Source organism: Ischnura elegans, chromosome 4 (assembly GCF_921293095.1).
Source record: "Ischnura elegans chromosome 4, ioIscEleg1.1, whole genome shotgun sequence".
Classification (NCBI taxonomy): Eukaryota; Metazoa; Arthropoda; class Insecta; order Odonata; family Coenagrionidae; genus Ischnura; species Ischnura elegans.
This window is the reverse complement of record NC_060249.1, coordinates 53387959-53404008: the sequence shown is the minus strand read 5'-3', so window position 1 is coordinate 53404008 and position 16050 is coordinate 53387959. Positions and strand designations below refer to the sequence as shown.

The following is a 16050-nucleotide window of genomic DNA, read 5'->3' as shown; positions in this document are numbered from 1 at the left end:
CGCTTCCTACCTAACATCCCATGACGAACTTCAATATCCATCCTTCCTCGGCATTTGGATCTACAATTCTCCTCTATTAAGAGCCTTCTTTCAATTCTATCAAATGGTTTCATAACATTCACTTTTTAATTTGTCCTTGTTTTCCTCAGCACTGTTCAAAAACGTATGACCATTGCTTGAGCTATAAATAGAGTCGTATGCAATAAAACCAGAAGTATTAACTTCGTCTTGAGTGGGTTCCTCGTTCGAATAAAATTTAAGAATTATAAAATTTTGTGGGACTGCGTGCTATGGAACGCTGACATAGAAATCAACCTGTTTAAACCTAAAATTTCACATTAGCAAATTAATTGATTGAAGCATGCATTCAATTATTCTTTAATTTTATTCATCGTGGTCTTCTTATTTATGCTACTCAATCACCGAGACTCATGGAAAGAGACAGCTATCAAGCTAGAGATATTTTTTAAAGTATGGTCTAACAGAGTTTTTTGGAACCCGTAGAATGATATAGATTTGGAAATGGAAAGTGTTTGTGCTAGCGATTCACTGGAAATTTATTAATTTAAACGGGATAATTTAGATATACGATCGATAGTACGATATAATACCCTAAAAAGCATTTGGTTTGCATAATGAAAGCTGCCTGATATAAACGCAAAGTTTTGCTAACCTAAATTTTCCTCGGTTGAAAGTAGACTATTTTTTAACTTTATACACGTAAGCTCTTCAGTTCAAAGTTGGTGTGGGAAATGAAAAAGGAATTAGCCAGTTCTATAACCAATGATTGCCACCCGACCCCAATTATAGTTAACGAAACTAGTTACCACGCAAGTGATGAATCAGTCATGCTTGGTCGTCGACACGTGTGCGTGGAGGGGGAGGCAACGTGTACAGTTTTTAATCGCATCTTGGCTTGTTTGCAATCGCCAATCACAAGTGACGGTATATGACCTCCTCTTCACGGGGGTTCTGCTGTGGGATTTTCGTGGTGATAAATTCCCCTCTCCCTCACACTTTCCTGATGTGTCTCAAGCTATTCCACCTTTAGTCGCCTCCTTGGTAACAAGTTATTTCGAGTTGTGGTTGTCCCGTTTGGAGCCTTGATGCTGTCGTAATTTACGTGTGTCGTATTTCTTGTGTCGTTTTTCACGAGCCTGGTGATTGAACTATCTTAAGCACGAGGTGGAAATGACGTATTGGAATGTTTTTAGGAATTAATAAGCGTTTAATGTGATGCATTCCAGTGATTCTTTCGAAATGAAAATTTCAAAATTAAGTTATTAAGATTCAGACGTAATAAAGTGGAATTTAGACGATATGGTGATAGGTCGATGTCGAACTTCTACTATATCACGCCTGAATCAGTTGAACTTATTCGGAATGCTAGCATAGCATATCAGGCCAAATTCTGCCTGGAATTATATAAATTGCAGTTTATAATGCATTAAATTATTGTGAAAAAGTGCTACTATCTTTCATTTCAATTTTCAAAATTAATTCAAATAATTTTTGTCTTTTTTCCCATCCACAAAAATAAGGTGAGTTGCATCCCAACTTTTCCTAACTTTGCATGTGTGTGTGCAATCAGCCACCACGTTATTTAAGTTATTTTCATAATGAAGTACGGATATATTTTCGTGGAACAATCATGCCATCTATGAGCGTCTTTCAGCTTTGTGAGCTAATATTCAGAATTTTTTATGAAAAACTGTGAAATAATGCTAAACATTTTCAGTACTACGAGTAGTTGAGACTGGCTTATAATTATTTGTATCGCCTCAACCGATTGGAACGAATGTTCAGGTGGACTGTCGTTGGGCAAAAAGTACATATGCAATAATAAAAAATTGATTTAAATCCATTCTATTTTAAGAACATTTATATTTTTCATTTACATGTGCCATGAAGGGATGCAATATCACGCGATGCAGGTAATACATCCCCACAAGGTGTGATGGATTTTGATGATTTTTTTACTGCATAAAATTCATTTTTGTTGATCGAGGTATAAGACGGATTGTTTATAACTGATTAGTAGCAATGAAACCGGCCAAATTTAATTTAATGAGCAACTCACTAAAGAAGCCTATTTAGCATTTTTCTTGTCGGTCGCTTTTCCGTTAAGTCCTCGACAGTTTTGTAAGATGAGGAAATAATCGAAAGGCTCACACATCGTCACATTTCTCTGTTTTTCGTCTAAAATATATGATATTACACCTTTTGCCTTTTTTCCGCTCCACTTGTCCTTCCTGATGGAGAAAATTGATGGAGGACAAGTGGAGAATAAGATAGGTAAATGGAGATCCCGAATGAGTTACATAAGACAGGTTATTAAGGTTATAAAAGAAAATAAATACGTCAATACGAATAGTTTAGCTGATGGGAGAGAGAAGTGGAGAGCTGCGCAAAAGCAATATTCCGATTGGTGACTTATGATGATGATGATGTCAAATCATCTACTTCTTTTGAAAATATTTAAATAAGCTTTCAGCCGTGTTGTTGAATGAGCTGCAAATCGTACACTGACAATGAAGATCATAATGGACCTTTTCTCATTTTCATTGAAAGGCATAGGGATCAGGCGGTGGATGATATCATTTAGTTTTAACATTATTACGTGTGCAAGGTAAACAAAATATATGGATGGTGATTTTAAAATGTGAAAAATGTTATTAGAAAAATTACATAAATCTCCTTTACTGTGAAGGTCAGATTTTTTCGATCAAAATCCCGATTAATTTTATTTTTAATCAAACTATCACTGTTTAAATCTGTCCCATATGACAGGGCCATTGTGTATTTCATGGCGTACTGACATTCAATCAAACTTAATTCCGAAAATATTATAGAACTGTGGATTAAAGGGGTACATAATTTCTGTGCCACTCAAAATTGTTTTAAATGATAGGCACAGAAGTGGTGCTGGTAAACTGCCGCCAAATTCTGATCTAACATAAAAATCTATTCCAGACGATTAAGATTATTTTAGTATACTGACCCTCTTTCCCTTGACGGCTACGGCTTACTTGTATCCTTTTATGGTCTCATTGTCTTTGATTTCTCTTTAAGGAAGTATGGTGAATCATGATACTTTATTAAACATTAGTAAAATGTTGAAATATATTTGTAAAATAATCTTAATAATATCTCATGCTTCTGAAATCCCTATCTTTTAGTAATTCATCGCATTATGTATGTAGTCATTATAGGTCACCAGGCATAGATCTGTTGCGTAGCTCATTCATTACTGTTTACCTATTTAGATGTTCTGCATAATTAACCATTTTTCCCAACAACGTTGCATTTTCTTGTACGTATTTACAAGCCATTTTTTTCACTTATGCATCCAACGTTTCATACCATCGGGAGCCTAACGCCAGAGCGATCAGGAATCATTATGGCGTATCCACGCAACGGACAGGAAACAGCCCATTGCGTCGTTTTATACGATATCAATGCTGTCCACCTTGGACACTTAACTGTTGGATAGTGAGGGCATATCATCGGTCATCACCCTTCCTACAAATTAAGACAAAACAGCTTCTTCGTTATGCGTGGAAAAAATGTAGTATCATTGCCAAAGCTTAATTTTAATGAGACCTTCGTCTAGAGTTAAGCATTGCAGAAGTATTTCTGATGCCGTCCAACTTGGATCGAGGAAGTTATGCTTCGGCAAAATTAAAAATTTTCGCTTAATAAACGGTTATGGGTGGTGGTCATCTACTCACCAGGATTTGTAGATAAGTTCTCGAGATCTCATTGATGTTTATTGTAATAATTGCCCAACCCCAAAACCAAAAGTATGCGAAGTTTTTTTCACCATTTCCATGGAATTAAAAGGAATGTGGGGGTTGACATATTTCCGATTTTAAAGCGACTTGCAATTTATTTTTCCACTTGCTTATCATATAGAATTACTTCTCTATCATAACATTATATTACCATTCATTTTTATTGACATTTATTTCCAGCACACGTAGTCATATGAACTGATTATTCATTGCATTTTTATTGAGAATATGTTTCTGCGCATGGTGTTATGCCTTCCTTTTATTGAATATTACTATAATAGTTTTAATTTGTTTCTATTCATGCAGAGTTGTTAAACATTGTTGATTGAACCTTATTGGACGTTTTGGGTTAGATCAATTATTTGTTCAAAGTGAATGTATGAAGTGAATATTAAGTGCACCTATCCCTCTGTTATACTAGTATTCAGCAATATTTTTGCGTCAAATTTTCAGTTCCTTAGAGTTAATGTACCATTTGCAAGGAGTAAAATATTTCGCTATTTTTTTTAAATTATGAACTAAATGATGGTGCTTTCATAAGAAGCTAAGGGATTGCTATAGTAAATATCTGCTTTGATACGGGAAACATCAGGTCACATTCGAGCTAAGATTTACATTAGAATAAGATCATCGACGTAAGTACTGGTTCACCAGCCGTCTTTGAAACATTTTGTTTTTGATTTATTTCAGTATGACAGATTTAATATTATCTATTGTGAAGGGATTGCAATTTTGAGCACGTAAACTTTCACGAAAGGAAAGAGCGAGTGATTGATAAAAAACTGGTGAATTAAAATTTCATATTAACCGCAGTAAACGCTTAAATAATATATCTAGATTTCTTAAGTATTCAAAATTTATTCTAGTCATCTCTGCTATGACCGAACATAAAATGCAATTTTCTGGCTGCACTAGTAGATAAGTATGGACCTTCCTTTTATTGAATGTATCTGTATTGAGTTCAGGGCTCAAAATCAAATGAAAAGGACATATATCAATTAAAGGGAATGTTTATTTTGACATTATATTGCTTCTGCTAATTTTGCTAATTCATTAATTCTTATCCCAAATGGGATATACTGATATCCAAACCCTTATCTTGGTGAATATTTTTTCTTTGACTGATTGGCACATTCCTCCCTGGTGGGACTGTTCTAGTTATTATCGATATGTCACTCATTATATCATCTTGGCCTACATCTTTTTTACCAATGCATATAATATTAATATTAAATTTCACTTTAATATTTACGATTATTGTAGATCTGATTTCTATCATTGAATCGTGCGATTAAAAAACCGCTGTTAAATCTACTTAGTTATGCGTAAGGATTTGAATCTGAGGAAGGTCAATTCGAGAACTTAATTGTTTAAGCAGTTGAATAATTTTTGAGCATTTCAAATTTTCATTTACATCAAGTGAAATTTACATTCATGACTCAAAATGCTGTGAATATAAAAGTGGTTTATATAAATTAAAACTTTGCAAACTAAGAAAACCAATTTACTTTTTGCAAACCTGCGTGAGTCAGAGCTGATTGAGATTCCCTCGTTCCAGACGTAAGAATCCTTGTTCGATTTTGGAAATAATCATAGCAGGATTTAGATTACGTCTCGACCAAAATTGATAAATTATAACCCGGGGCAGAGCTTCCGTAATAATTGGAAGGGAGAAATTGGTACTCATTTTAAATAAATTACGTTCAATTTCAACTTTATTTCGTAGAAAATAGCAAGTTATTATTATCCCCCAGTAGTTGAGTGGTTAAAATATCGAGTAGCCTCTCAATTTAAAATCGCACGCACTTTTCCTCGCGTGACTGAAATTGACGCTTAGCCTCGGACGCATATTCATGGTTGGAAAGTGATGGTATACGTTTTGCTAGGTTTTTAAAGCTAGACAATTATCGCTTAGTATAATGTATTCTCTAAAACTTTCCGTGGAATCTCTGTGATAGTTTGTCGCAAATTAGAGGTGTTAAGGCGTGAGCACATATGCGCGCAAATACCTCGAAAGGAAAACGTGTTTCAGCCACAGACAACGATATTGCGATAAATTGATTGGAGGATACAATCACGGCGACGAAAGTAATGGCTTTTTAATTATCTCATAATTTTACAGTTGACCATAGAAATTTGCATGAATAGCACAATATCAACTGACATTTACTAGCTGGAGAAATCGCTCTTCATGATTTCATCGCCCTCTCTCAGCTTTCCACGTCTTAAATGTGTTCGCTAAGTAACTGTAACTGAGAGTGAAGTCTGTTCGCCCAATAAAAATTCGAACCTATGAAGCAAAAAACTGTTATTGTCAGTCAATTAATAATTACCAGAAACTTTAAAATATGTGTTAATGCAGTGTATCATTTTTTATCTTTTTCCTTTTAAAAATATCTCTGAAAGGGATCGAGAAAAAATGCATGCTTTATATTGATATTATATATTTGAAGACGTATGTATATTTCGATGAAATTGACATCCTATTCCAGTTGATATACATATATGTACAGTAGTAAACATAAAAAATACTAACAAGTGCATTCCATTCATGAAGAAATAGTTTTTCATTTTTTACTCGGATGCCAATAAAATGTTTTGGACAAAGATGATGGTTATGCATGTGTAAGGAGAATACTGTAGTTAGCTAAAAACATGTGGTACAGAATGCCCCTTTTAAAGAAACGCCTGGGCTCTGGGAAAATATATTATTTGGTTTAGCTTGCGATCAAATTGACCAAATATGACGCCAATGGTATCAGTCACAAGGGAAGGGCATGAAAACCTTGAGAGTCAAGATTTACGGTATCGATCCATTAGCTACAGACTGCATGAAGCGATAATACTGTTGATGAGTCTTGTCTTGTACTATTACTCAGGTATTGGTGATGATAATGATTTCACAGAATGAACAATGGTGATTCGCCACGATCGAAAATGAGTGCGAGACCGTCACTTGAATATCCTTATTTCCTGATCCCGAAGCCTATTAAATTCCCATATTGAGAAATTACCTTTTTGTGCTGTTTTCCCATATCACCTCTGCCCTTCGATTCATCTTCGAGAAGACACCTTAGACGAAGAAACTGTAATGGCCCGCACTCGTGCATCCCCGTATTTGCGGGAAAAGAGACGGGTGAATGGGCAGGATAATGGGTACTTTAGGGAGAACGAGGGAAAATATTCATAGAAGAATGAATCGCTATAAGTTTATAGCGCAAACAGCAAAGTTTTGCCATGATATCTTCGGTAATCCGCTTTAGTCGATAGACTATCTAAAATGCGTAAATATATAGCGTTGCTGTTACGTTTTCACGTCATGAAATTTTTGATAAAATCCGATGCCATCTTCAGTATCAGATCTTCTCATTAGGAATGTATTTATTGAGCTAAATTATCGTAACTTTCATGGCGTTAGTGCTTCAAAAGAGTACACAAAATAATTACCTTACATCGTAGCATTATTAAATAGCTAATGTCATTTGTAGTTAATAGTTTTCATGTGCTTTAAAAAGATTTCTACATGTGCAAAGGTTTAGGTGGGAAATTAATGAAATTTTTTCTGTATTAGGTTTTCAAGTGACCGTTTTTCATTCGGGTTGGAAGTATAGATTATTATAAGGGGATTTGATATTATAATGTGGAGATCAAAATCAACCGCAGCAAAACATTCTTAAAGTTGTCGAAACATAAGGTCTACCGACAGACAATAACACTGAATTGAATATCCCATTTTAATGACATTATACGGAAATAAATTGGTTGGTGGAGTATGCACTTTCGTTTTCAATAATATATCCACGCATCCCATTTTATTGACGGAGCCGGGTTGGTAAAAACTTGAAGGATTAGCAGGCAAGGCAAGCTGCATCCTTGACATCTATGCAATGATTTTGATAGCCCAAGAGCGTGTTAAATGATTGTAATTCTATCGATAATCATAGAATTCAAACTTATAGCTCTTTGTCACGAAAAAAATGTGTGAAGTTGCGTGATTAAAAGCACCAACACTATCCTTCCAGTGGTCAGGGCCGGATCATAGGGGGGGGGGGGGGGCGGGCCCTGGGCCACCCACCAAGCATGAGCCTTCCGCCAATGTATAGGTCGATGCAAAAAAAACTGGAAAACGGGAAAAACATCATGTGTGTGTGTGTGTGTGTGTGTGTGAAGCTCAGTTGTTTTTTTGTTAACATGTAGTCGTCAACATTGGCGTTAAGAAATGGAAAATTGTGTTACTTGCATTTACTGTTATTACGTTACAAATTCCAACACTTTGAGACAATGGGCCTCCCGGCCTAACACCAAAATGGGCCCCTGGCCACCTACATCTTAAATTCGGCTCTGCCAGTGGGTGTGCGAACCACAATTAGGTCTAAGAACCAGGTGGAATTAAATTGGTGTATGAAATCTTTCACCCTAAATAATCCGACATATATTTATAATTTTGATATATCGCACGACATACATTGGTTATGAGCCTTTTATCAAATGAAAATTCTATCTGAGAATCTTGACTTGCTCTATAACGTGGATCCGCTGGTTTTTTACCATATGGTTTTACTATTCCAGGAGCTAAGTCATTCGTATCATCTGTGAATAGGATGGAGAGGACCTATTTCTCCCGCTCAACCAGTCTTTTTTCGCCAGGAATTACTCGCTTAGAGCATGCGCTTTCATAAACAAATTGATAGTTTGAGGCGTGACTTGGTGAAATTGCTTCATGTTGAATAAAAAACTTGGTAAATTTCATATATGATTTTAATAACAACAAGTTTTGTTGCTGTGAAATACATTTGGTAATTGCATTAGAGGAACGAAACTGGTTGTTATCAAAATCGCACGTGAAATTCGCAAAGTTTGTAATTCAACATGTGATTTCGTTTTTACATTGCCTGGGTCTATGGAGTAGTACCTTACCAACTGTGTGACTGTGATTCAAATTTTACAACTTTACCCCTGAATTTAATTTGTTTATTTAAGATATTGGCAAATGTTGTCAAGCATATTATCTATGTTCCATGATGACCTTAAGGTGATGACGAATATTTTAATTGAGCAATTCGTCTCCAATATCTACACCAATCTCAAAACAATCAATCCGTCGTGCCAATCATTATCTCGTATCAGATCGCATCCCGATTCCTTCCGGTCGGCCGCAGAACTCTTTCTGCCATCGTGCCATCACGAATCACACATTCCATTTGAATTTTACTCCTGTTCCACGAATGTAAAAAAATGGAATGTAAATATTTGTCGGAAGGGGGTACTGCACGTGAGCGGCTGATTGTTACTTTCATTTCTTGGAGAATGTATTAGGTAGATCAGCGACTGCGCGATTCAAAACTAAAAGCAAATAATTTTCTCAAGTGCCGTAAAAAAATGCTTTGCCCTCACAGACACAATTCATTGACGTTAAAAATCAAAATTAGGGTACAAAGACCGAAGTTGATTCGATTTTAATATTGTTATGTTAACCCTTTTTCCTGCTCTTTGAGTCAACAGCATTGTCGTCTTTCTGCAACTAATATGATAATAATTCAACTACTAGCTCAAAAATTTTTATGTTTATCGTTAATCTTTATGTGTGACGGACATATTGAAAAATATAAACCATATTTATGATCCCCACAATTTATTGCAAACCGGATTGGTTTATCACCTTCTTGTCATATCTAGGTTGCAGTGGCATCATGCCTTTTTCTGAAGTATCCTGACCTCGTGTCATTTTCTTAGGTTCACTAATATTGTGTTATTTTCTACGGCAGAGGCCAGAACATCCTGGAAAATGACGCGAAATTGCATACATAGCATGAAATACTGCATGACTCATGTATATCTGTAAATCGTCTCTATTTCACAAACAATCTCCCCAGTCTAATCAAATTATAAATGCCCACGGATGAGTTTATAGTATCCATCGACGGAATAGAGACAGTCATGACATAATTTATTTACATGGAAATGTTTCGAGGGCCAGGTCCGATTTCGGGGCCATATCCATCGAAGGGAGCTCGAGGTGTTCAGACCTACCCGCAACACTTCCAAAATTTTTGGGAAATGCACTCTATTATATGCCCCCTTCAAATGAAACCACTACGAATTTTATTCCCCCTCCAAGTAAACCCCCTCCGAAAAAATTGTGCTGCTACCGATTTGGTCCGTTTTGGTGAAGTAGACCGCTTTACGACAGATTCGGCATACCATCTGAGCTTCTTAAGCGCTCGGATCTTTTAAATTTACAATTTTGCCGTGTTTGTTTCCACTCGCACAACATGTCATTGATTATGTAATTCCGCAGCTTATTTGTTTGCGGAAGACGTTTTTAACATTGGAGCATTTGTATGTGCTGATGGTCTTGAATCTTGAGACATAATGAATACAGCCGTGAAGACATTCATCGAGGGACAAGTAGATGGCAAGAACGGAAAAGGAAGACCTCGAATAAAATGTAGGGAACAGGTAAAAAAGGATGTGAAAGAGAGGAAACTGGTGTGCGTGAAAAGATTAGCTGACATAAGAATTGAGTGGAGAGCTGCGTCAAACCAAATTTAAGATTGTCAACCATTGAGGTTGATTTTCCAAGTAGGCTTCCGCGGAGATTTTGACTGCAGGCATAGGCGGATTTAGGGGGGGGGGGGGGGGCACGAAGGCACCCCCTCCGACGATTAAAAAAAAAAACAAGATTTTTAATACGGTTATCATCACGTTCGTTTTGTATTATGTATTATGGAGCCTCGATCATTTAATTTCATATTTATAACTTCCATATTAAAATAAAGAGAAGATTTCGTAAATACTGCCCTTGACTGCAGGCAGTTATTCTTCCGGGTTTCCTTTCGCGTTTATCAATCTTTCTGGACAATATTTCTCCATCGTTCCAGTTGACTTCCTCAGGTCCACTGAAGAGCCGATGTAGAAGTTTGCACTTCAGTGGACCTGATGAAGTCAACTGGAACGTTGGCGAAATATTGAGCAAAAAGATTGGTGAACGCGGAGGAAAGCCCGAAAAATCTAAATTGTCCAGAAAAATGGATAAACGAGGGAGGAAACCCGGAATTATCACTGCCTACATTGATGTTGATGATGCTCTTGAAACTGATTCCTCGTATGGTAATTATGGCGTTCCAATATACGATGGAATGAGGCCGGTTCTAGATATTTTTGTAGAATGAGAAGAGGGGAGGGGTGTATTGGGGCGGGGCTAACTTAACAAAATACATTCAGACCAGGGAGTTTATTGGCTTGTAGACGCCAGATGCATGCCAATTCGAGGGTGTGGAGATTGAGGGGCGAGTCAGTGGGTGACAGGGAGGCAATGATAGAAACTTTGAAACATAGATTAAAGATGGAATCATGCGATAAACAATGTGTGGGGACCGGGAGAGATGCATGTGGGGATGACGGACAGCAGGAAGCGCGGTGATTATTTATTCTAAGGTTGAGGGGGGTGGTGCATTGGCCTATATAAAAAGCGGGGCAGAAGTTGCATTGAAGGAGGTATATGATGTTGGTGGAGGTACAGGTGGTGGAAGGAGATATCGGGAGGAATTTAAGTTTGGAGAGGAAAGAGGCTGGGGGTGGAGAGAAAATTTTACAAGTTTTACATCTAGGACGGTTGCACGGCGAGGGTGGGGTAGTGGGGACTGAATTCAATTTTTGAAGGGGGCGGGTGGCTTTGAAGATGGTGCTGAGGTTAGGTGGTCTCTTATACGTGATCCGTGGAAGAGAGGGGAAAATTTGTGAGGTGGATTTGTGGTTGGAGAGAATGGGGTACAAGTCCTTCAGGATGTCCTGTAAGGCATGAGCACCGGGGAAGTAAGTGGTGAGAAGAGATGGAGAGCAATTCTTTTCGGCACGGGGTTTATTGGACCTGTAGGGTTTTTTTCTAATTTTGTTGATTAACAGTTTATCGGGATACCCGCGGCGTAGAAGAGAAGTGTGTAGATTGGAAAGGAACTTCTCAAGGTCTTCGGGGTTGTTGCAGATTTTGTGACCACGGACGGAGAGAGAAAAAGGGATTGAACGTTTGGTATGTGGTGGGTGGCAACTGTCATAGTGGAGGTATTGCTGTCTGTTTATATATATATAAACTTTAGGAATAAGGGTTCGAGTTTTAAATATCATCGTGATATTATAACGTGCTGGCTCTTATCTATTGAATGTCATATTTTTGGAGCTTAAAAACCAATTATATATAAAAATTCAAATAAATCAAAATAAATCAACCAACACAAGTCAGCTTTCAAGATTGAATAGTATTGAGCATTGGACTGAGACCTGCGGCGCTCCCTTTTGCTTGACGCCCTACGCGGTCGCGTACGTTGCTTACCGCTCAAACCGGCCCTGCATGGAATTGGCCCTACGATAGGTCCTTGGGAACGGATTTATGTCGCAAAGCGAACGTCTTCTATGTTTAAAGATCTCTGTATATAGTGAGCACGAGGCTCTGCCTACGTGCTTACGGGCGGCGAGGCGTTTGAGAGTCGCGCCCGGCCGCTCTCCGTCCCGTGAGCACGAGGATGAATGGGGTCCGCAGGCTGCACGACCGCACATATCCCTTCCACACAATCTGGCTCTTCCCCTACACGCGCCGCCGTCACAGTCCCTCTCTCTCTCTCGCGAGTCGTCGGCGGAGGCGGGAGGAGAGAGGAGGAGAAATTCGCGGGGGACTACGGGAAATAACGCGGATGCCGGGAGGTAATTGCCACTTGCTCCGCCGGAGTGCGTGTTCGGTTTTGCCGCGCTATATCGGCGCGAAGCCGGCAGCGGCGGCGGAGTGACCCGTCCGCGGCGGTCCCGCGGAACTCCCGCGGGACCGCCGCGGACGGGTCACTCCGCCTTTCTCCTCCTCCCCCCGCACCATCTTCCCTTATTCCCTTACGCGACGACGACGAACCTTCCCGGCGCGTGATCACATGAGACCTGGCCCCTTAGTGGTGGACAGCGGAGGTGACGGACCGGAGACAGATTTGAGTGAGCGGAGGATGTCGGGTCGCGGAGATGTTGACGCCTCGGCGCCCATGTGAATTGCCTTCCTCTCGCGTCTTCCTCCTTGGTTTCGTCCGCAGATTCTTAATCCTTTCCAGTCCGTGTAGGGGTACGTTGTGGTGTGTTTGTACCCTATATTGTTTATAGTAGTTCCTAAGAGTGATTTCTTTTAGTATTTTTTGCATATCTTTCTTTCTCTGAGTGTTGTCTTCCCTGATTTGATTCCTCTTGTTGCTTATAGGGGTTCAATGAGGGTACAAAAGAAATGTTACTAAACCATACAATTTTATCCGAGAATCATTTTCATGCCATACCTTGACATGCGGTTGACAAACGGCCAAGGTCTAAATGTATAAGCGATCAGTCTAATATATTTGCGTTTGGAGGATGGAACTATCGTGTCCCTGATGGGAATTTATCCACAATCTTTGCCTTTTTTTTGCTTAAAGTTATCGCCACTATTCGGTTCGGAATATGTATTTAAGAACACCCCAAATATTAGAGGGATTGAACGTAAAACAATGAGGACTGAAAATCATTTTATTTCGTGCTCACAATTGGAATCAGCAGTTAGTTTACTTCGTATTTCTTTTGAGCACAATGATAGTGGAATATATGCATTAGGATGAGATAAATGTTGCTGCTATTGACTCCACCGTAAGCTGACTTCCTTTCTCATTTAAAATTTATCTTTGCTAGCGCTTATAATGTCTCCTCTGAAAGATTCTCTCATCCATCAAGGAACTAAGCCTATTCCAACCGGTTTATTTGCGTTTTCTTCCGCAGTTTTATGCGATGTAAATCGCTTCGCTTATCTTAAATTATGCTATAATCCATTCATCAGTACAACAGATACTCTATGGAGAAAATCTTGCCTGAGCTATGTGTGCTATTTTTTGCAGAATTGAGACATATATTTTTTTAAATAATCGCAGTGATGATACAACCTTAACAGTCCGATTCACTGATGTACCCTGAATTTTGACACTCATTTAAAATTAATTTTTGAGCAGACCAGCTATTAGTGAGGAATTTAAGAAACCCTAAACGATGTCTAATAATTAAAAACTTTGCAATATTCTACAATGTTTATTTGACCCTACCAGTTTTTCCTCGTCAAGGTAAAAGGAGCCCCCTATAATTGTTGAAACTGATGGGGTAAAATCAAAATTTATGGAATATTACTTCGTGTTTGAACGTTTTACATCATGGAAATCCACCAATTATTAGCAGGGTTATAGCATAAAAACTAAGGCAATGGCGAAAAGGATAGGTTCACATCTTAAATAATTGCAAGGGAGCCAAGTTTAGCGAGAGGAATCATCTCCCTCGGGGCCCCACTCACTCACTAGAGAGATCTTGGTCCGGAAGGCGGTGGGGAATTTGAAGTAGCCGAGGGCGTCGTCCACGGCAACGACGAACGGCGGAGCCGAGATGTTCCTCACGGTCCGCGTGAGGGCCAGGGCGAGCAGGGCGGCCGCGAAAGAGCCCGCGTCCGCCAACGGCGTGATGCCCAGCTCATGGTCCAGCACCTTCCAGATGCCGCGCCAGCAATTGACGCAGGCGATGCCGAAGAGGGCCGTGTAAGCCCGGGAGAGGGCGAGGAAGGTGGCGTGCGGCCGGAGGGGCGCGAGGCCCAGCAGCGGCTGCAGAAGGGCGAAGACGAGGTGGATGGTGATGCCGAAGGCCAGCGAGAGCCAGCCGTTCAAGGGGTCGCCGACCAGGGGCACGAGGTAGGCGTCCACCACCTGCCAGGTGCCCCGCCAGTAGGCCACCACGAGCGGCGCCACCACCAGTGCGGAGATGAGCACGTCCGCGAGGGCGAGGAGAAACGGGGAGCGCAGAGATCGCATACCGGCGCCGCGCCGGGGGACTAGGCGGGGTTCTCGGAGGGCGAAGCGACACACGACAGCCCTCCCGGGGCGGGCCAAACACTAGCACCGCACAATCGTTGCTCTGTATGGCGACAGGGACGGGTTCTTTCGTCCAGAGTCGCCGTCGCCGAAACCCTCTACGTAGTGGGGCCCAACACTGGCACGCAACACTATATTCTTTCGTTGTTCTCTATGGGTGATCTCAGGAAGGCTCCTCACTCTGCCGTCGTCGTAGTCTTGATCTCAAGGGCCCCAACTAGTGCCTTACTCTGGGATCTTTCGTTGCTCTCCGGGTGGACTCTGGCGATGGGATGCTTGCGATGGCGTATGGGGCGTCTGCTGCCTCAGCCGTCGGCGTCGTACCCTCTGGGATCTCTGTTGGGGTTAACTTTGTCACTCTGGGTGTACTGTGGCGACGTGACGGACGGCTGCTTCCTCGTGCACCTCAGCCGTCAGCGTCGTCGCCGCCGAACCCTCTGGCCTCCGTCATCGAGTGCCGAGGTGTGTGTCGAGTCGCACTCGCGTTGCCTCTCTCTGCGGCGAGCCCCGCCGGTGTGCGTGTGCTGTCGGGTCGCGGGGATAGAGATGTCGAAGGCTCACGCACGGGCGCCGCGAAGAGGGAAGGGATTGCGGAAAAAATGTGGGGAAGAAGCGGAGCGGCAGCGGCGGGCGCCGATGGAGCTTTGCCTGGAGGACTGCTTCTGCGGATGGGAGGGGAGTGAGGAGGATTGTTGTGTTAAAGGGGGAGGGAAGAAGGGGGGAAGATGGGTGCTCAGAGGAGGAGGAGGAGGTGGTTTATAAGGGCGGCAAGGATTTTACGCTGGGCTATGTATGGTGGGGAAGGGGTCGTGTCCCGTGGTGGTGGGGGAATGGATAGGGATGCAGTGGGGCCTGGGTGTGGGTGGGTGGCGGGAGGAGTCGGAGGGTCGGGGAGGGTCCCGCTCCAGATACCACACGGCCCCAACACACGCGGGCACATGTCTATCTCCGCTATCGGGGGGGCCGTCCCACCTTACCGCTCCGATCCGCCCGCACCCCGGGCACGGCGGCGGCGGCGCGGTTCTTTTGTGGCGCGGGATGTTGGGAGTCGGATGACTGCCCCATCCGCAGCCCACCCGCCCCGCCCCGCGCCGACTCCCCATCGGTGAAATTTTTTCAAGGGTTCCCGCCCGGGCCCTTCACCCAGTTCAAGCCGCGGTTTGTGCTTTTGGTGGTGGCAATGGTTGTCGAGAATTGGCCACCGGTTGGAATGATGCGAGTACGTTCCTTGTCCCACATTTGTTTACCTCTGGACCTAGCTCCTCTCGTAATGGTATGTTCTTGTGTTAAGGTGGGATCTACCGATTTGATCGATAGATTTTTCTTCCTCATAGGAAAATCTACTAAAATTGGTA

The 16050-nt window shown here is 41.3% G+C and overlaps 1 protein-coding gene across 1 annotated transcript in view; it reads right to left on the bottom strand.

Annotated features, from left to right (window-relative positions):
- LOC124157484 overlaps positions 1-15326 on the bottom strand; it is a 64144-nt gene extending 48818 nt beyond the window's left edge. Inside the window, exon 1 of the mRNA XM_046532220.1 lies at positions 14132-15326. Coding sequence (XP_046388176.1) covers positions 14132-14635 — 504 coding nt within the window. The 5' untranslated portion in view covers positions 14636-15326. The remainder of the gene's footprint in view (positions 1-14131) is intronic.
- Positions 15327-16050: the final 724 nt, after the last annotated feature.